The 21,218-nt window shown below is 42.4% G+C and overlaps 6 protein-coding genes across 6 annotated transcripts; 3 read left to right on the top strand and 3 right to left on the bottom strand.

Moving 5' to 3' along the window:
• Positions 1 to 1,131: 1,131 nt before the first annotated feature.
• EAF02_005858 (uncharacterized protein) lies at positions 1,132 to 2,523 on the top strand (the record flags this gene model as incomplete). Its single annotated transcript, XM_038901906.1, has 1 exon — positions 1,132 to 2,523. The coding sequence occupies one exon, from the start codon at positions 1,132 to 1,134 to the stop codon at positions 2,521 to 2,523; it is 1,392 nt and encodes a 463-aa protein (XP_038758123.1).
• A 1,459-nt stretch (positions 2,524 to 3,982) lies between these two features.
• On the bottom strand, positions 3,983 to 5,011 carry EAF02_005857 (uncharacterized protein; the record flags this gene model as incomplete). The annotated part of the gene is made up of 2 exons (XM_038901905.1): positions 3,983 to 4,898; positions 4,956 to 5,011. 2 exons carry the CDS (start codon positions 5,009 to 5,011, stop codon positions 3,983 to 3,985), a joined length of 972 nt encoding a protein of 323 aa, XP_038758122.1.
• A 2,836-nt stretch (positions 5,012 to 7,847) lies between these two features.
• Positions 7,848 to 11,349, top strand: EAF02_005856 (uncharacterized protein; the record flags this gene model as incomplete). The annotated part of the gene is made up of 3 exons (XM_038901904.1): positions 7,848 to 8,429; positions 8,468 to 9,063; positions 9,123 to 11,349. The coding sequence occupies 3 exons, from the start codon at positions 7,848 to 7,850 to the stop codon at positions 11,347 to 11,349; spliced, it is 3,405 nt and encodes a 1,134-aa protein (XP_038758121.1).
• Positions 11,350 to 12,395: 1,046 nt separating this feature from the next.
• On the bottom strand, positions 12,396 to 14,206 carry EAF02_005855 (uncharacterized protein). Its single transcript, XM_038901903.1, has 2 exons — positions 13,830 to 14,206; positions 12,396 to 13,765 (listed from the first exon to the last, which is right to left on the bottom strand). Exons 1-2 carry the CDS (start codon positions 14,072 to 14,074, stop codon positions 12,505 to 12,507), a joined length of 1,506 nt encoding a protein of 501 aa, XP_038758120.1. The 5' UTR covers positions 14,075 to 14,206; the 3' UTR covers positions 12,396 to 12,504.
• A 2,260-nt stretch (positions 14,207 to 16,466) lies between these two features.
• On the top strand, positions 16,467 to 17,546 carry EAF02_005854 (uncharacterized protein; the record flags this gene model as incomplete). The annotated part of the gene is made up of 1 exon (XM_038901902.1): positions 16,467 to 17,546. The coding sequence occupies one exon, from the start codon at positions 16,467 to 16,469 to the stop codon at positions 17,544 to 17,546; it is 1,080 nt and encodes a 359-aa protein (XP_038758119.1).
• Positions 17,547 to 18,490: 944 nt separating this feature from the next.
• On the bottom strand, positions 18,491 to 21,148 carry EAF02_005853 (uncharacterized protein; the record flags this gene model as incomplete). Its single annotated transcript, XM_038901901.1, has 7 exons — positions 18,491 to 19,651; positions 19,699 to 19,993; positions 20,042 to 20,415; positions 20,468 to 20,614; positions 20,668 to 20,778; positions 20,836 to 20,973; positions 21,026 to 21,148. The coding sequence occupies 7 exons, from the start codon at positions 21,146 to 21,148 to the stop codon at positions 18,491 to 18,493; spliced, it is 2,349 nt and encodes a 782-aa protein (XP_038758118.1).
• Positions 21,149 to 21,218: the final 70 nt, after the last annotated feature.

Here is a 21,218-nt window from a genome sequence, read left to right as displayed (position 1 = left end):
ATCGCCTCCTGACTTTCAATTCATAGTTATTATTTGCTTAGAGCGATCACTTAACTACTACCTACTTTAAATATATAGAATACTAGCTAGGGGCTCCTTCAAATCATGCCCCTGGGAGGATGACACAAGTTGTTCTTTTATTCTTTTTTAGTTTGTCATTCTGAACTTTTTGGTATCTGATCTCTAGGAAATGCGCTGGATACTTTTATTTGCGATGAACGCAATAGAGAATGTAGGTAGTGTGTAGGTAACCAAGAGGGGATCTTAAAAAGCTTGAGAATATTGATGGTAGAAAGTTCGCAGGTGTATAGAGGGCGCGGAGACACGAGCTAAATGTAAATTCGCCCTTTACAGAGCAAAGAGAAACAAAAATTCGCAGACATAGAAAAACATTGAAGATCCGAGAATTGCATGCGGCAATGCCCGAGTTCGGCATGCTGAAGAATGCGGACGGCTTAAGCGAGACTGGAAGCATCTCCGTCGATCCGAAGTCTGCGAACAAAAGTTCCGTTAGCTAACATCAAGAATTGGAGATCTAGATTGCGATGAGTAGTTATGAATAGAAAGATGTGATGAACACAAATATTAGAGGATTTTTAATCAGTTCAAGTGCAGGTTTTCGAAAGCGGATATTCAAGGAATAAAGAAGTGGATTTGCCTGCTATCAAGCTTGAGCAAGCAGTCGATCCGTCAGTCTCAGTATGTTTCCATAAATAACTTTGCTCCTATCCCCATATCTGTTTTCGTAACCGATAGAGAGGAAGCTAAAATCATAAATTGCTTTGTTCACGCACTGATATCTTACCATCCTCTACGTTTTCATGATGAGGTCTCTCCAAACCTATTCCTAAACCGAGTTCACTCCCGCAATCATGGACGTCATATATGTGCAAACGATCCCAATATCTATAGATAGGACAATTTGCCCCCCTGAACTCCCGCTTGCGGTAATACTCGGATAAAGAAGCTCTCCAGAGAGATAGTTGTATATAACCATGCTAGTCATGTCTGAGCCAGGTTTTGATCTCGTGAAACTTTTCTCATCAGATACCTTCGTTCTAAAGTTTAGAATTCCGATACCTCCGTCGTTCGAACTTTCCAATATCAAGCGTTTAGAACTACACTGTCAAGATGCGTTTTCACTACGCTATCGTAGCGGGTCTAGCTACCCTTTCGCTCGCGGCTCCGCAGGCTGAAATTCAAGGTCAAATTGATAGTGCCCTTGCTGAAATCAATGCAAATACCAATGGAAATGGCAATGGAAATGGCAATGGAAACGGCAACGGAAACTCAAACGGCAATGCCAACGAGAATGGAAATAGCAATTCAAATGGCAACAGCAACACCAATGTCAATGAAAACACAAACGTGAATGTCAATGATAACGACAATGGACACCATAGTTCCAAACCCGTCAAGCCAACTTCTGAAAAACCTCCACCAACTTCTCATAAACCTCCACCAACCTCTCAGCGACTTTCCACAACGACCATCAGAAGCACCATCGATGTCACTTCTACCATAACGGTCCGTCCAACCAGTACGGTTCAACCCACAACTCGATCAAGTTCTTCAACAGGCTCCTCAACCGGTACTATATCGGGTATTACAACCAGCCGAACATCAACTTCTAGCACCGGCAGAAGCACCTCTGAGTCGTCTTCAAGAACTTCTAGTACTTCCAGTACTTCGAGAAGCTCTTCTTCCACTTCTTCTTCCATCTCATCCTCATCCTCATCCTCATCTTCCTCATCTTCGTCAGGCACTGGAACTGGCACCCGATCTGGTCTTACAACCAGTCGTGAAAGTTCTCAAACCGGTAGTGCTACAGGTGGAAGTTCCGGTGTCGTCACAACGACTTCTCCCCCACCTGTTACCACCGCTACCAACACTGGAAGCGGAACCGGTGGCAACTCCGGCATCGTTACTACACCCACAACCCCAATTGTTCCTCCTCCCCAAACAACCACAAATGTAGTTCCACCCCCTCCTCAAACAACCACAGATGTTGTTCCACCTCCTCTCATCCCAACAACCAATGTGGTTCCTCCACCTGTTGTAACCAATACTGGTACTCAACAAGGCAACGTCGTTCCACCACCCAACACCAATTTCCCCGAAATCACCATCCTCCCCGTCCTCACAACAATCACCACCGTCAACCCACCCATCACAACCATCACCTCCATCCCCATTGTACCCATTGCTCCTATCGTTCCTCTTACCATCTCAGCCAACAACAGAGTTCAAACCGTTCAAGGTGTCGAAATCACCGTCAACGGCGAAGCCACTGTTGTTTCGGGACTTACTCTCACGACTACAATTCCCGCTGGAGTCATTACCACCTTTACATCTGCCGGACAAACATTCACGACCCTGGCTCCTGGAGGCGGACCTACTGAAACTAGTGCTGGAGCTATTCTCGGACAGTTTACTGGTGGTGCTGAGAGAGTTAAGGCACTTGAAGGCGGTGCTGTCATCGGACTTGTTGGATTTGCTGTTGGAGGATTATTGTTACTTTAAAGTTTCCATTTTGGAGTTATTGATTTGATGTTTTGAATGACTTTTGTTGAGACTTTGCTTGGATTTGGATTTTTCGGATTTTATCTTGTTCTGCGTTGATATCTTGTGTTGCTTGCGTTTGATGGTTTGTTTACCAGAGTTTACACGAGGTGGTAATGGACGAGAGGGGAAGACAATGGACACCTAGCGCAATGGGAAAGATCGTTATGATTGATATAAATACACGGCAAAAATATAATGCATTAATGTTTAATTTAGAAACATATGAACTTGGAATGTTATTAGTATCTATCTGAGCTTGAGATTTCTCTTATTTGTGGTGCACTTCTTCGAGAGAGAACGGTTAAAAGTGCAAGTTGTGTGTGGGGAAGCAGAGGGATTCTTCTACTGATTCGTCATCGAGAGTAGTATTCGATACTGCATGCAGTATCCCACCCAGGAAGATATGCATTAAGATAAAGAAAGAACACGCACAATTATGTGCATACATTTTCCCTTACTGTGGTATATGTAACACGCCCAAAATGATACCCTGTCAACATCAGTAAAACTAAACATCAGTAAAACTACACGTCAGTTAATCATCACTCCATCTATTGCTACTCACCTCTCGCCTGGCTTTGGCCCACTGTATCCACTCGTCCTTCCACCTTCATTCATCATCCGCAATTTTCCATTCAAACTCGGGTTCAGATCCAGACATGCAACAAAATCTTTTCCACACCCATTCCCTCGCTCCCCCCCCCCCACACTTTGCCTCCCATCCAATGCCATACACCGCACAAACTCGGGCCCAAATCCAGACATGCAACAAATCCCTTGATTTCTTCTTTATCACCGGTACTTCTAAACTTCTTCCAACCCCATTCGCTAGTCAAAATTCATGAAGGAGTCTCATCGTACGACATCATACTATTTCGCTTAGAAATCGTACGACTGTTGTTGGTGGTGGTGAGACGCTTATTTTGCCTATTTTGCCACTTTCGCAGGGGCCAAGAGGAATAGGCGAAGGTCATGAGATGTAGATGCAGTACATTTGGTTAGTAGAGTGGGTGATGGAAGAAAGATGTATTCTATTAATGTGCAATTCAAGAGGCATTCACAGTGGTTGAGCATCATTCACAAAAATTGTCATATATTAAGGCAGCATATGATTTTGTAAAATATAATAAAATTGAAGAACTAAGTTGGAACTGAAAGACCGGGAGAAAAACGAAATCAACATACGCTGTGGAAGGCAATTTGCCTGTTGGAGTACAAGATCTAATGAATATGTTAGCAAAAGGTGCCTTCAAGTCTTTTCAAGAATATAATGATGAAGTTGAGAGTAATCAGACAGCAGTTGGTACTTTTTTTGTCCACATAGAAGATTACAGAACAGGTCTGTGAATAAGGTATATCATCATATTACTCTCCATCCTCCTATAAAATAAAAACAGATATGCTTACCAAAATTGTATCATCCAAGCTTTCTCTTTTTGAAGAATGAGTCCATGGTTCTTTGGCTGGAATCATGTTTTAAGCTTCCTAATCCACCTCGGGTTTTCTTAAGCCCTTTGAGATGATCCACATTATCAACAGACTTTATCATCAGCGACATGGTAATCTCGACCTTGTCAACAGCATGATTTGGTGGCTTCACTGTGTCTTGAACATTTGATTGATTATCCAAAGAAATCTCGGAATGATCAATCTTGTTCTTCAGTAGCTCCATCGAGGTTTGAGCATTGGATTGTTCATTCAATAATGAAGGCACCAAACCAACTTTGGAAGGTGACACTTCTTGAATAGGCTTGATATCCAAATCCAAGTAGCCAGTATTTGACCAACCACCAAGATATTCTAGTCCACGTTCAGGACTTAAAACATCAGGACCAATGGAGACATTCTTTGGATTGAACCGTCTTAGGATGACTCGCCAGAGATGATTCAAAATGATACCATGAGCCACGATAGCAATGGTATGATCAATCAGATTGTTTTCATCGATATTGAGAAGATGCATCAGATGCTCATTGACAAATGTTTCCATCCGCCTCTTCATCGATTCCTGTGACTCCACATCCTTGAATCCTGGATCCATTCGGTGTGCCTCTGAGTGAACTTCCTTGCCGGTTTTATTTGAATCTTTTGAACGTTCATGAAATGGTTTCCTTTCGTAGTGACCAAAGTCTTGTTCTCGAAGAAGCTTAAGCTTTGTCACTTCGAAAGAAGGGACATTGTCCTGAGCAACACGAACAGCTTCTGCTGTCTTGATGGCTCGTTGAAGATCGGAAGAGAATATATGGGAAATTTTCGAAGCGGCGAGATGGGTGCCAAGTCTATTGGCTTGCAATACGCCATGGTTCGTTAGTGCAGAGTCTGTGACGCCGGCACTTGAAAAAATTAGCTAAAGGAAAGATTGAAAATATTGCAAAGCGGAATAAGCTTACTATACGTTGGCAACATTATCGACGGTCTCGCCGTGCCGAATTAAAAGAATCCTCATCCCGCCATATGGGAGAGGGAAGAAGCAATCATCAATGGAATTTTACCATAATTGTTGAATTGTACAAAGTTGTGTGCGTTAATGACTATCTTGGAGGCAAAACATTTTATGGTTGCAAAGAAAATGTAAAATTTGATTTGTCGAGCTCGCTTAGTCATCATACTAGTTGTATCCACCGATATTTACTCTAGACCGAATTTGAGCCGATGACATGTCAATCGGATCTAGCTGACTTGCGGTTGTCATCCCTCAAAATATGCATTCAGTATTTCACAGTCATGAATCAGAAAACTTATTTTCTTCCAATCGCATTTTCGGAGTATCTGATAGTTTGGTTCTCTAATGCATGATGGTGTGTCACCCTAGATTCCTTACCTCGAAGCTCAAGAAATCTACTCGGAGCTTGAAAACACGGGGAAAAAAGTTAACATTAACATATCTGAAGCTAGGGTTGATATTGAATGGTCTGATTCTTTGCAATTTTAAAAGTAGAGGCATGCCCTTTCCAATAAGTGAGCAGAATGTTGACAAGTTAATCGATTCTTTCACGAGACACAAACACTCTATACATGACTCTAACTTTCCTTTTCTTCCTTGAGAGTTAGAAGCTACCTACCAATTTACTTTGTGTAAACCTTTAAAGAATCCAAAACAAAACTTTCGAATATTTTGAAGGTGCCAGGGTTCTTGATTTTCGAGGTACTGCCGATCTGTATTCATAATCCACAAATCAGACCTAGGGAAGGAACTATTGAACGTCATGTTGTAAGAAAGCTTGAATTAGCTTTGGTCACCTTCGGACCTTCCCCTCATGGCATCAACGTTTGATGTGGGTAGAAAGAGTCAAACAGACAATTCTCTGCTTCTTCTAATCGTCAAATCGACTTAACAACGCCAGAATATCTACTCATTACGGGATAGAGCTCTGATCACCTCTTCATAATAACAATTGGTTTCCCATCCTCCACCTCACAGTAACGATACAATGGAATCGTTGGACCAAAGGAATATACAAGACTTCTTTTGGGGTGCAGGACGTCTATTTGGATTTTCGGTACTTTTCTATTTGGAGTACATGAAATACATGCTTCGAGAATTACGAGACCAGACATCAAAAGACCCGACATGCGAAACCGTTGAACTATTGTATTTATTGCTTGGATTCTTCGCTTTAGGCGTACAGATATTCGTCTTCCTCGATGGCTTCACATCGATTCTGGTGCGGACAACATCTTTCCTGATCAATAGATCTGATAAGATGGCCCGACTCCTTATGTGGACTCTTCGACCCTCAATTGTGACGTTGATCATGTGCTCGTCCATGGTACTTCAAATTGTGCACTTGTGCGTTCTCATTCTTGTTATAAACGAGGGTTGGATTGGAAAGAGTGTGAGGTGTAGCATTTCGTGCCCTACACCATCAGATAGTGTCCAAGGCAGCTCAGTCTACCGCGCGATAAATGGTTCCTTCTATTCTATTGAGAGATAGCAAGGAATGAGCTCGGATCATGAGGCAATCATCTTCGGATATTGTTAGAATCTATTCGGAGCATTAATAGCTTCATCAGCGATATTGAAGGTTGATAGTGAATGAATGGCCTCTAGCAATTCTTCATCACTAAGAAGGTAAGTCGATGAACTCAAGCAAGGCTAGAGACTCACTGGATGTCTGCTAAAATTCTCAGAATTCTAATCTAAGATGTTTTCCTTGTATGTCTCTTGCACCAGCTTCATACACCGAACAGCCTCTCGGACAACCTCCCAGGAATTGGTTCCGGCCTTGGCAGCATGACTTGTATACGTTTGATCAGCGAAATGTTGTTAGTAGTACAAAAGGTTATTGACATAGTTTAAATTCGTGCTTAGAGCCTGTATTCAGTTCAGTAATTACATAGTCTTGTTTCATTTCTTTGTTGCTGGTTGCTGCAAAAGTGTACTGTGGGTGAATATATATTATTCGGAAGGGACAAGATAGCTTTGCTGCTAATGAAATCTGTACATAAATTTCTCTAGCCATGGAACTTGCTGGATACGAGAACATATATTTTCAGCATAGAACTGTGCTGTATTCTTCTTCACACTTCTGTGCATCTTTCATGTTGCCTTCACCAAGTTCTAAGAGCTCATACAAGATTTGTTATACACCTTAATACCAATAAGCAGAAAGTAGTGTACACACGGGCCATGTCAAACTGGTAGTAACCAAGTCCTTCGGACGCCTCAGCCTACTTTTCCATCCTACAACAATATCCAATATCCAACAAAACTTACACAACTCCACCACCACAGCTCCAAATCACTTGTCATTAACTGGAAATTGTTCCCCAGGATCTCTAATATCTTTCTACAAATTCTCGGAGGAAAATTCGAAGGTAAGTTGACCTTTTCATTGTAGTAGTTTTTCACCTTTTCGGTTCATTAGTTTTGTGGTTCTGCATTTTAGGGGAACGAAGTTCGCTTCATCAGCACTCGCCAATTTCACTTCATCAACTGAATGTAGTGACTTTCATCGGGGTTTCATTAACGATGAACGATTTCTTTTTCACTTTGTATTTCCTCTCCATCTTATATTATACTTGCCTATATGTACCTCGCACTTGCCTTTTTGTCAAATGGCATAAAGTATATGATATATTGGCGATACTTCATACTCTACGACAACAACTACTGTTGATTATAGCAACCTTGTCGTCTTTTACCTTTGACATACACTTTAGTTCTAAGTCAACTTTATACTCAAGGAGTATATACAATGCCTAGCATTGTCGTTTCGTTTCTTCATCGCTGTCTTCATAGATTCGTCACTAACAAGTCTGAATCGATTTAGTATTCAACAATGGTAAATATGAACAACAAATCCCATCCCAACCCGGATGATGACAATCTAAATGTCACAAACGACAACAATCAAGAGAATCTCAATGAAAGCATCTTCGGCCTTCCCAGTATGTTCAACAGCGCAAACTTCGCTCAGGCTAGTATTCTTTCTAAAGATGCCGAAAGCGCCATGACAAGCCCAGTTACTGCCTACACTAGCATTTTCTCTGATGTTCCTAGCAGCACCGATAACAGCCCCAGCTCTGCTCACACAAGTAATTTTTCAAATGGCTCAGGTGGTATTATGAGCAGTCCAGTTTCTGCTCAAACAAGCATATTTGGAAGTGTTTCAAATACTCATCCGAAAAGCCCTGTTCCTGCTCAGACTAGCATCTTCAGAGATGTTCCGAGCAGCAAGTCGACCAGAACAACCTCAGCACAAGCGAGCACTTTCTCGAATGCACCAAATAGCACCGTTGAAACTTCGAACACTGTTCAGTCCATCATCCCAAGCTCCGAAGTGGATCTACTTCCTGTTGACCCTGAGCCGGAGCAAGACCCCGACATCGATCCAGACGCTAGCCTCGATGACAACTCAGACGTCGAAATGGATAGCAACACCAGCTCCCGCTCCATCAGCTCTTCCCCGAAGCCCCTGATTTTAACGCCCCTGCTGCTCCAGCCTCGGAAACTTTCTCTGTCCCCTCATACCGCTCCTCTCCATCCATGCGATGTAATATGCCCTGTAATTTCCAAGAACTAAGTATTATGTTCAACAGCACCAAACGTACTGCCGCTATTAAAGGACAAGCGCATCGAATTGGAACCGCTGGCGCTGATAGAGATGATAGCGGAACCTATGATCCGAGTTTAGAACGGAAACGAAATACGAGGAGTACGAGAGCGACGACTAAGAAGAATAAGGAGAATAGAGGAGAAACTGTAAAGAGCGTGGGTACGGGTATTGAGAGAAAAACGAAGGAACAGGGGTCATTTGAGCTGGTGGTTACGATTAGATTGACTAGTGAAAGAGGATTGGAGTATTTGAGAACAATCACGCCGGGTCCTGAAGATGACGAGAGGAACTTTCCACCGATTCATGAAGCGGATGATGAAGATTCGAGTGATAATGATGATGATGATGATGATGATGATGATAAAGATGAGGAGATTGCGATTGATTATTCGACCCCCTCAACAAGGAGGAAGAGGATCAAAACTTCACATAACCGAAGGTACACTCTATTTTCCTTCCCCTGATTACTTTACAGAAAAACAAAACTAACAACCCCAGATCCGACGGCCTAACTCTCTCTGATCTCAACAACGGTCACCTCCAACGTCGTGGCTGCAAAGGTTGTTTCGAAGCCGGCGACGACGAATGTTCTCTCATAGAATATAGTCACGAATGGCCTTGTGAGAGTTGTGAAGATGCAGGTATCGATTGCGAACTCATCATCCCGCCCGAACTAAAACTTTCCTGTATTCGGTGCAAGGAAAAGCTGCGAAAGCGATGTTCCTATGCGGATGATGGTGGAAAGGATGTTGATTCTTGCAAAGCGTGCGAGGAAGCTGGTGCAAAATGTATTGCTGGCCCTAAAGCTGGTTCGGGACCTTCAATGCGGATGACGGATGTTCTTGAGAATATTGGGGCTAAGAAAAAGGGAAGCTCGAATAGTAAAAAAGAGATTGCGAATAAACTGTTGGCAACAGCTATAGCTACGGTCACCAACGTTGCGAAACCGAAAGCCGCACCCAGGAAATACGTTTCGTGCAACCGATGCAGACTCGAATTCAAAGCCAAATGTACGCTGAAGCGCGATGAAGAAGGACCATGCAATCGCTGCATCAAAGCAAAAGTACCTTGTACTTTCACAATGCTACCACTCCCAGTCCCCACACCTTCCAATGAGGAAAAAGGCAAATCAAATCGAAAAGAAACCGTTCCAGTTCTCAGAACCCCTCAAGATATTACTCAAACCATCATTCTCGAATCAACTAGACTCAACGATCGAGAGTGGCGCACTACAAATCCTCATTCTCGACGCACCAAAGTCCAACAAAAAGCCTACGAGAGAGCTATATCTTCTGCTTCTCCCGATGAGCACTTCTCAATGATCAACTCCACCAACAAACACGATTCCCTCAGCAGACTACCTTCATACGACCTCAAATACTCCACACAAGCTACGAAGCAACTCATTCCTCCAACCTTCGCCCTCCATCACAAAGGCATCCGCACCATAATCATTCCTACTTCCTTTGCGCACCCCCTCACATTCAACTACAAGCGCGACCCAATGGCTCTCTACCCTCCTTGCGATTTCCACTCCACTCCCTTCTTCGGGCTGTTCGGTTACGGCATCCGCCACGTCACTGTTGTCCCCTGGCCCTCCATCACCGGAGCCGGATACGAAGAACTCGAAAATGGGTGGGGAGATAGTGGAGCCGGCAATGACGCCACGAGAATGTGTGTAAAATGTACATACGAGCGAGTCAAAATTCTCGGGTGTGTAGAACACGAATTAAAACCTTTAGAAGGACTGGATGAGCGAATGAGAGATGATAGGTTAGTGAGAGATAGTGTGAAGGCCTGCGAGGAAGGAATGATGCAGGGGAAATGGATGAAAGGTAGTGGGGAGACGCCGGAGCGGGGAAGTCGGGCGGATTTGGTGTGGAGAGCGAAATGGTGCGCGGTTTGTCCGAGGCCTGGGGATTGGATCTGTAAATTTGGGGATACGTGTAATGGGCGGAGGAGTCTGTCGCATTCTACGCAGGGTAGTCAATCACATGTGAAAGGATGTGGTTTGATTCTTTGTGATACGTGTTATGAACTCCATGGGAAGGTTCAAAAGGGAGGGAAGAAGGGTGGAAGAATTGTTCTGGGCAGGGTTATTCAGTTGGCGGGGAGTCCGAGTAGAAGGGAGGATTATCCAGATGGGGTGAGGGCTGATGCGGGATTATTGAGGGAAGACGGGGAGCTATTTGTTAGGACACTGAGAGGAGGTTGCGCGGGGAGCAAAGGAGAAGTCAAGGATGGCGAAAGAAGTTTGACGGCAGGTGAAACAGAAATTGCAGGGAGAGGAATAAACAGGGGTCATGATAGTATGAATTCGGTTGGTAACAAAAAGCGACAAGGAAAAGGCCTTGATGCAGCTCGACAACGACAGACCCTAGACTCGGTTACAGTAAGTAGAGGAGTTGTGGTGAAAAAAGAATTTGCGAACGTAGCGAAATCGAAAGCAAACAATAGGGTTGAAACTGAGGACAGAGATGAGGAGATGAATGAAGATATCAAGGAAGAAGATAGAATGGAGGGAATGTCAGGTGGAGTGCTGAGAACGGTTGCAACTCCAGCCGCCAGGGCACGTGAGGCATTCACCGGCGATTTCACTGGTGATGGAGTGGCCAGTGGAGGATGGAAAGGAAAGGGTGTAGATAGAAGATATCGTCGGGAGATAGGAGCGAATGATGTGATGAGAAGTAGTACTGGGAGGGAAGTTATTGAGTTGAGCGACTAGATAAATAATGCTTGACTGAGCTTTATCTATCTAACACTTAACTTCTTTCATCATCTATGTTCCTTGTTCCAAACTTACATATCAAAAGATATCTCAAGTGGTATTTTGGGAATATTTTTTTTTTCTTTTTTTTTTTTTAAAAAAAAAAAGAAATTTAGCGCCTGGTATCTACATCTCTTAACACAAAACGCATATAGAACGAAACGGGATGTACTCCAGCCAGAAAAAGGGTATCCATGGCATAAGAAATAGGAAAGGTGGCGGGGGAAGATTTGGTCTACGTCAGATAGCAAGGAATTTGCATACACGGTTTTCTCTTTCTTAGATTATCTTTAGCTTTAGCTTTACCTAGGTATCAAATATTAGTTCCAAAAATTTCTGATGCATGATCTGGGTCATCGCCGAGCTATCGGAGTATCTCTTGTGTCCAACTAGGTAACACAACTGAAGTTCGATGAGCGCCTTGTGCGAACTTACTAAGACATGTGGTCATGCTGGATACATGAAGAACTAAATGGATAGGTGTTCCGATTCATGAAGAACTAGACCAAAAAAAATCAAGAGAATCAGTCATCTTCAGAGTCATCTCCACCAATCCCGACCGAACACATCAAAAAAAGTACAATCAGGGGTCGGGTATGCGAGTCCAACCCCAACAATCCACACAAAAAATTCCATAAATTCTTCAATCCTCATTATCCGCTAGGAAATAAGCTGCACCCCTCCTTCCATAGAACAAAGCAAAAACAGAAACAAAATAAAACACAACACAACATAAAACCCTGAGTAGAACAGCCACCTGATCTACCGAGGTACCATTCTCTCGGAAAGTCAACACGCACAATATGAGTTGCATTCCCCATACATACAGAGATGACGGTTGAATCCAAATCTTAAATGCATGCTGCAGTCTGTAAAAAGTCCTCATCAGGCTATCTTGGAAAAATTTCCTTTCACCTGCTCTCGTCTAAATTATGTTAGAAGCTAGGTAGGCAGCCACAAAAGTAAGTCTTTTGATTCCAAGAAAGTCAACAGGACAGAAGACATGAAGCCAAGAACTTTAGAAATATATTGGTAGACCATTTCGCATGTCTCGTTTAATATTTACCGCGCTATCCATGTATCTATCTATCTAAGCTCATCTATCTCCCCTCTCTACTTCATTGTAACCAACTCCTCGGCACTAGTAGGATGAATAGCCACACAGTTATCGAAATCCTTCTTTGTAGCTCCCATCTTGACAGCCACTCCAAAGCCTTGCAACATCTCACCACTGCCCAATCCCAAGATATGAAGACCAACAACCTTCTCCTCAGGTAGTTTACAGACTAACTTGTACTTAGTTGGAGGTCTATCTTCTGGTTCCATCATTGCATAATACATTGCTGTGAAACTAGCATTGTAGCATTTAATATTTTCCTTTCCATAGCGTTCAATAGCTTCTGGTTCAGTAAGACCAATAGTACCGATTTCTGGATGGGCAAAAACGACAGTAGGAACGTTATTATAGTCGAGTTTTGAGTCCTTAAATTGAGGGCCTCCAAATAGACGATCGGCGAGTTTGCGACCAGCGGCAATGGCCACAGGGGTTAATTCAACCTTGCCGACGACATCACCTAGAGAGAAGATGTTTTCGACATTGGTATTTTGATATTCGTCAGCGATGATTTGACCTATCTCGTTTTGTTTGACGCCTGCTTTGTCCAAGCCGAGCCTCTCAACTTCCGGAGATCTTCCAATACCCCAGATCAATTCATCCACATCTTCGAGAACACCCTTTCCGTTGGAATCCTCGTAGTGGATGGTAAGTTTACCAGTCTTCTCATCTTTTTCTATTTTGCTCTGGCTAGAGTTCTTGTGCAATTTAACGCCCAAACGTTCATATTCATTTGTGATAGCTTCTTGAATCATAGGATCGAAGTATCGGAGAAACTTGTCATGACGGATGAACAAATGTGTTTCCGTACCAAGAGCATTGAACATTCCTGCAAATTCAACTGCAATATATCCAGCGCCAACCAAAGCGACCTTCTTGGGTTGTCTCTCGATATCGAAAAATCCATCACTGTCAATACCGTACTCTGCACCAGGAATATCCTTGGGAACAGTAGGACGACCTCCAACTGCCAAAAGAATCTTCTTGGCCTTGATTATTTGCTTGGTGCCATCGTCCAATGTCACTTCTGCTTCATTCTTTCCAGTCAAAGATGCGAAGCCGTGAATATATTCGACTTTATCATTGCCGAGATTTCTCTCGTAAATACCATTCAATTTCTTGATGTATGCATCTCTCTTGTTCTTGAAATATGACCAATTGAATGGTGCGGTGGTCTCGACCGAGAACCCGTAGGCTTTGGACTCGTGGATGGCTTCTGCGGTTGCGGCAGCGTTGAATGTAACTTTCTTTGGTACACAACTGTTATTCATTAGTGGATATCTTTGAAAGAGATGAAGAAGACGAAGAATAACCCTTCACTCACCCAACATTGACACAAGTACCACCAAGTCTCTTGCTCTCTACTGCAATAGTCTTTGCACCATAAACACCACTTGCTTTTCTGGCTGTAGCCAGACCGCCACTACCACCACCAATGACCAAAAAGTCACACTCCTTAGGGACTGGCGCCATATTGAAAGTTGTCGCTGAAAATTGACGAGAAAGAGAAGAAAGTCTAGTGTTTGCCGTCTTGGAAGATGATCGGACAAGAAAAGTAAATCTTTGCATGAGAGCTATTTTTCAAAGCAAAGCAAAGAGGAAGGAGGGGTGGATTTCTATAGTTTTTGGCGGGGGCCTTGTCTCTACGTAGGAGAAAAAACAGGCCGGAATTGACCAATGCGTAACACCTCTCTCTATGTGTTGTTTGGTCGTATTTGTGCTGCAAGAAAGTATGCAACTCCGGCGCTAAATATACTATATCGACTTTAATAAACCAATAGAATCCACTGCTTTTTCTAATCCCACTATATTAAATGGAGATTTGGAAAAATAAATCAATTGAATGGCTCGCTTATATCGAAGCCCTACTACTTTCAGCACAAAGTTTAATTATTTATACCCCTTTTAAGCACTAGAAAGCTTCCCACAGTGGCTTAATCCTATTGAGGCAGGAGTTGCATACTTTCTGACCGCACGAGTACCATTACGTAGTAATCAATTCCGGCCTGTTTTTTCTCCTACGTAGAGCTTGTTTACAAGGGTGGAGATAGGATTGGCTGACGTTTGAGGAGGTGCCAGATGTCGATTACCAATTGTGTCAGATTGGGTTACACTATACGAAAGTCTAGACTTGAATAGCTTGGAGGTATTCGACAACGATGAAGGGTTTGTTAGATGGAGTTCGAAATTTTGAGTTTTCATCACGATTTATTGATTTCTCAGCAGAAACCTCGGCTCTTCCATTTGTTAATTGTTAAGCCTATCTAGCCAGATCCTTTGATGCTTATGAATACACATGGTGAAGGTATTTGGAATATCAAAAATGAATGTTATTGAACTGCTTCAATGAGCACTGTGTTTAACAGACAGACAATCTCTCAAGGATTCAATTGACGAGTACCTACTAGGTAGGTAGGCAGGCTGTACATATTATTCTTATTGGATGCGGATAGGGATGAGCGAATTATATAATTTGGGGGTCGATTATATAATTTCATATTATTACGCTTTTTGAAATATATATAATATTATGCTAAGCTTATATATAAGTTTTTTGGGCCAATAAAATCATCAGAATAAATGAAAGTAAATTATTTTTGAAAAAAGTTTTTAATAGATTCTAATTTTCAATTTAATATGTAATTAAATCTAAAAGTCAAATGCTAATCATATGATTTCTATATTAATCTTTTATAATTCGATCAAACTTAAAGCTTTTTTTTCAAAATATTTATATACTTAAAAAGTATACAATTCTTATTTTAATAGAATTAAACTTTTATAAAAAAGCTTTCTAATATTTAAAAGGAATATAAATCAATAAAATTTATATTAAAAGCAATAGCTATTAATCTATTAATACTATAAAAAAAAGTATACAATTTTTATCTTAATAGGATTAAGCCTTTATGAAAAAGCTTTCTAATATTTAAAAGGAATATAAATCAATAAAATTTATACTAAAAGCAGTAGCTATTAATCTATTAATGTCACGATTATGTGACGATCCTGTCATATTAGTGGATCGGCTAGGTCCTCACGTGATCCACAATCCTGTATATTACCACTTCCTTCCGAAGAGCTCTTCTAGCTCTTCACCTTAGTATTCTAAATGATGCAATCGTCACAGATTACATACTAGAGCATATCATAGTGTGTGAACAAGGGTATTTACTTCAAAGGAATGAGTTCAATACAATGGCTACTGTATCAAAGGTATTAGGCGAATGCGAAAGAGACTAGCTCTTTCAGTAGTGCCTATATAAGGCCTACTATTCTCCCACTTAGCTAGCTCTTTAGATAGAATACAATACAGACATTTAGGGGCCTACGAATAGTGGGAACCACGTCTCCCGTATCTTTCTCGAACCAACACATAGAGGTCAAATAACTAGAATAAGAAAGGTAAAGAGGAAAGGGATCCTTAAGGGATCTCTTTATCTCTTATATACGTCTAGTTCAAGCTAGTCTTGAACTAGGCTGTGATGAGTCATCATGTATGTCACGTGATATTCGTCACAAGTAAAACTAAAAGAAATCTTCAAAATCCCTATTTTCTATACTAAAAATAATACAATTTGATTAATATTGTAAATTATATTTAACTAACGAATATACGATATTATACATCATCAAATCGCCCAACCCTTAATGCGGAAGGCCGGCGTTGCTGCAATTCATTCCATCATCGACTTCTTGCTCTCATTCACGCCATTCCCATAGCCAATGTAGTGGCCTGTTAACCCGAATCTAGTAAATATACGAGAGACCCGAGTACCTGAGCTAGAGTTAGTTGAGTAGTCCAGTGCTCCTTCCCGGTGAGCACCTTCTGCATGCACACCAAGCAGCATAGTTCTTATCGTAATAAGGATCAAGCAAGGGTAAAAAAAATTGGGGGGGGGGAATTGCTATCCAGATCACTCTCATATCGATCAACACCAGCCCGCATAAACGATCATGAATGGCAATCACCGTTCCCAGCACCCTCAAAGCTGCGGCTCTCAAACAAATTGCCTTCAAATGTGGCATCTCGACTTCTGGCACCAAACCTCTCATCATTCAACGTCTCCAAGATGAGCTTCCACAAATTACTTCGACAAACACGAAAGGCTCGTCAGCCGACGCCAAACCTCTGCGTATCTTGAGCATTGATATGGGAATCCGTAATTTCTCATTCTGTCTCCTCGAAATCCCCTCCTCGAAACCTACCTCCAAGTCGCGATCTTCCAAGAAGAACTTAAATCCTACAATTCCCATCCCTATCCTTCAATCCTGGCAAAAACTTTCTCTCCTCCCGCAATCCCCTCTAAATGCCGATCCGGAGACCAAAGAAAAAACCCGCAACGAGTTTACTCCCTCCATTCTAAGCACCGCAGCCTACTCCTTAATTCGACATACTCTTCTTCCTTTCTCTCCCACCCATATTCTGATAGAGCGCCAACGCTTCCGCTCCATGGGCTCCAAACATATTTTAGAATGGACGATTAGAGTAAACATGTTAGAAAGTATGTTGTGGGCTACTCTCAAAACATTGGCTGAAGAGAAAGTATGGAGCGGAGAAGTAATTGAGATTGCGCCGAGGAAAGTAGGGAGCTTCTGGGTTGAAGAGAGCGGATTATTAGATGGAGAGGAGGGGAAGTTCAAGAAGGTTAGGAACACAAAGGAAGTGAAGGCGAGGACCAAGGGTGCCAAGATTGATTTAGTTAGAGGGTGGTTAGAAGCTGGGGAAAAGGAAAATAGAACGTCTCAGAATCATCTTGAAATGGTACAGATAGGTAGTCAACAGGTTAGAGAGGTGAAGGAGAGATACACGGCAAAGTGGGATAGGAAAGCTGGGAGAGCGAAGGGATTCAAGGTTAAAGGTAAAACGAGAAAAAACGAGGATAGGGAAGAAGATGAGATAATAACAGAGAAAGAAGACGAGGTAGGTAAACTTGACGATCTAGCAGATTGCCTACTGCAAGGAATGGCCTGGCTTAAATGGCAGGAAAACAAAAAGAGGGCAATAGAGGAGGGCGTAGAAGTTTTGCTTGAATGCTGATTGAACGATTCCCTTTCGTAACACGTTTTTGTATGCCTCAACAAAATACCTATCTACCACCCAATCCCACTTCAAGGATTTCTTACTCGTCCTCGAAAATCAAACCAACTCACCCAAGAGCTCAAGAAGTCAAGCCATCGAGATCCTAACGAACTAACGACCTATAAATCATCAATTTATGAAACATAGCACACCTGCCCATCCATCCATCCCACCTTACACAACTCAACCTCTCGCTGTCATCAGCCCTATACGAACTACACCATGCACAATAACACCCCATCCCATACCTCAACATCTTAACAAACTCCAACTATTAATCCCACAGATATGCAACATAACCTGCTCATCACCATCCCGACCTTCCTCTTTCCCTTCCCGATCGTCGTCTGTTCTTTTACTCATATATATCGTCTCAGAACATCCATGCTAAGATTTCATGCGGGGACGGATAACTACCAATTCTTGTATCTCATGTCCGTCATGAGCTATGGTCCCCTAGCGATGTCAAGGGTTCGACGATCAAACACGAGATGAGGCTATATCATATGATTAGAGGCTATATAAAGCGCTATAAATAGTATGAATAGGACTATATAAGCCTGTGTTATACTGTCTTAAATTTCCGTTGGATTTTCCACCAATGAGGTTTCATATACACAACAAACTCAGGGGTCCAAATTAGGAATGCTTTGCATATAAACACTTCTCAATTCATATTACTTTCGCAGAAGCACTCGTATGCGATCCAGGTATCTAGTATCCATTCTAACCACGAATGAACTTGTGACTCGCCGAAGAATTAATAATTCAAACGCCTTCTCGCCTTTGGATGCTCAATTTTCCCTCTCAGTTTCACCCAGTACGCCATGCCAATTTTCACGCAAGACAAGTGACATACATAAACCTCATTGTCCGCCCACAAAACTAGATTCTCGATCTACCTACCAACCATCTCCCCAATCAGCATCCTCATCTGTAGCTTTTGGAGCTGTATCTATTTTCTTAGTCACAACTGGCTTGGTCGCTACAGGAGCTGCCTTTTTCGTTCCCAAAGAACTAGTTGTGGTAGTTCTTGACGATGATAAAGGTCTTCCGTTTGTTTTCGCTGCGGGCTTGGTCAAGCCTTTTGGTAATGACTTTTGAGCTGGTTTCTTTTGTTGGGCTGCTAACCAACCCGCGAAATCCGGTTCGCCATTATCTTCGAAGGGGGTTGCAGTCGAAGATGGGGCTACAGTATTTTTTGATGCCGATTCGCTAGGAGCATCGAAGAAAGCATCCTCTTCCATGTCATCCCATGCTTCTATATCGTCCTCTCCTGCGTTTGCATCTCCGAAATAAGAGTGACTGGCCGAAGGCGTGTTAGCTGAAGTAACAACTGGTGAAGTCACAGCTTGGCGATGCAAAGCCGATGCAGACTGAGTTGAATGACGAGCTTCATTTTCTTGTCGTGCTGATGTCGGACGTGCGTCTGGAGTCACAGCACCACTCGATGGTTGAATTTCACCAGTTGCAGCAGCTACTTTATTGGTGAATGAAGAAATAGCCCAGCCTGCCCATGACGAACCTGCATCACTAGGCTGTGGCGTACTCATTCGGGGTGTAGATGATGAGGCAGCTTCACCTGTGGTGGGTGGTGGTAAGGCAGTATCAGGCATTGCGGCAGCAGATTTGCGAATACGCTGCAGGTAAACGTCCATTGTCTTGTTTGTTTGGTCTCGAATGAGTTTCTCCTTGTCTATTAGACTAGGACATAACGCCGGTAATATGCGATTAGCGCAATCATCATCACTGAATGAGTCAGCTGTGACAGCTAATGCTAATAAGGCTGCATTTCTAGCATGAACGAATGGATCGCGAAGGGACCTTGTGAAAGCGGCGATTAACACCTTTGATCTCGTGCTAATTCCCAGATTCTTGGCAATTTTGCCCAAACAGATTGTCGTGTTTGTTCGAATACCAGGTTGTTCATCGTTGGAAGTTTTGGCTAAATATTTCAACAATTCTCCATTAATTGTCCGGTCTGATAATTTCCCAATAATTGTCAATACTGCTTTAACTGTCTGCTCTCGTACTACGGGTGCAAGATCCGTAAAGCCAGTGACCTGTTTCAATCAGCATGTGCTTGCAAATAAAGCGCAATTGCCCTTACCATTTGGGGGAAGACTTTATCATTGACCACTTTCTGTGGTAGTCGATCTATCATAAGGGGAAGATTGTCCAAAAGACACACCCGAATAGCTCTGTCAGGACTGCTAAATAGTCGAACAACGACAGGTGTGACCTTTGCTTCAAAATCGTCATCTGTAAGCTTAGTGCTAATCTTCATAACAACACTAAATACTTTTGGACCACCACCCCCAAATTCAACAGATTTCAGTAACTCTGGAAGGATCTTCATCTTGAAATAATCCTCCGGGAAGTCATTTGAAAGCTCATCAAGGTCGCTCCACAAGTCAGCTTAGATTCGGTGTGCTTTTGATATGATAATTTACCTCAAGAACTCTTCTCGTTCAGCTTCCGTTTTCATCCCTAGATTATCTACGCCTTCAGTAAGCTTGATAAGGGGAGTCTCAAAAAAACCTCCACTTCGACGACCTTGCTCAAGGAAATGGCCAACGCTCAGTCGAGCTTTGGGGTTGCTATTAACCAAACGTCTATAGCTTGACTGCATACTGGGAGGTATATTCTTTGTCTGGCCGGCTTGATCACCCCCTGTGAAGTCCCCATTGAAGATTTCAAAAATCAAAGTTCCAAAATTATAAGAATCAGTCGCATATATTGGGTGTTTCTTGATAGAATCCCAGCCAGTACTCGCCAATTCTGGTGGAGTATATCGTCCGGCATCGGGTACAAGACTGCCATAGTTCTGCAGGATTTAGCATTCGGTATTCCATATACCAGAAACACATATTGCTCACATAAATAATTGCCTCAGTATCATTCATATTGCTTAATACCTCGAATCCTCCAACTCTCCACTCCCCACTCTCACTTGTGTAGATCGATCCTACTCGAAGCATTCCATGGACGGACGATGCCTCGTCATTGATAAATTTAATTGTTTGCTATATGTTCCATTAGACTTAAGCATAACAGATGGTACTAACCATAAACTTACTGCTATGCTAAATAATCCCCATTTCAATGTCTCCGGGCTCATGCTCTTTCTCTTGATATGCCATCTCAAAGGAACCACTCTCTCAGTAGCGATATAGATGTATGTGTCGGTCTATTCCCATATCGCAAGTCAGATATACCACATGATTCGATGGTTGATAATTCATACCTCGACTGTGTCCAGCACTTTGATAACTCCAGGATGTCTCAACGTTCGAAGCTTCTTAACTGCATTTTTGGCTAGGGGTAATCGAGACTTGTTTGCGCTGACATCGAAGGAGAATATACTACAATTAGAACCGTCTTCCTATGATACCATTAATTCCATATTCTGTGCCAAAATCATCTCTGGCGTATACTCTTTTGGTTCCATTGTATAACTTCCATATGGATTGCTCTATGTCAACCTGATCCCCGAATGTGTAGGGAAATGGAGGTCCCTTTGATATCGCAGATGCGACTGCAGACTTCAAGAAATCCATAAGCAATCTGCAATAAGAAAAATGTTAAGAATACAATACTCAGTAAGGTGGTATTAAACAATTGTAAAAG

The sequence above is a fragment of the Botrytis sinoallii genome, assembly GCF_014898435.1.
Source record: "Botrytis sinoallii strain Bc 23 chromosome Unknown BSIN_009, whole genome shotgun sequence".
In the NCBI taxonomy this organism is placed as follows: Eukaryota; Fungi; Ascomycota; class Leotiomycetes; order Helotiales; family Sclerotiniaceae; genus Botrytis; species Botrytis sinoallii.
Note: the sequence above shows the minus strand (reverse complement) of the source record. Positions and strands in the feature narration are given on the sequence as shown.

Bases quoted from the DNA above. Each gene is read 5' to 3' on its own strand.
- EAF02_005855 (XM_038901903.1), bottom strand. From the start codon at position 14,074: ATGCAAAGATTTACTTTTCTTGTCCGATCATCTTCCAAGACGGCAAAC. The intron at 13,766-13,829 runs GTGAGTGAAGGG...AATGAATAACAG, and splicing joins GGTACTTGTGTCAATGTTGG to TTGTGTACCAAAGAAAGTTA.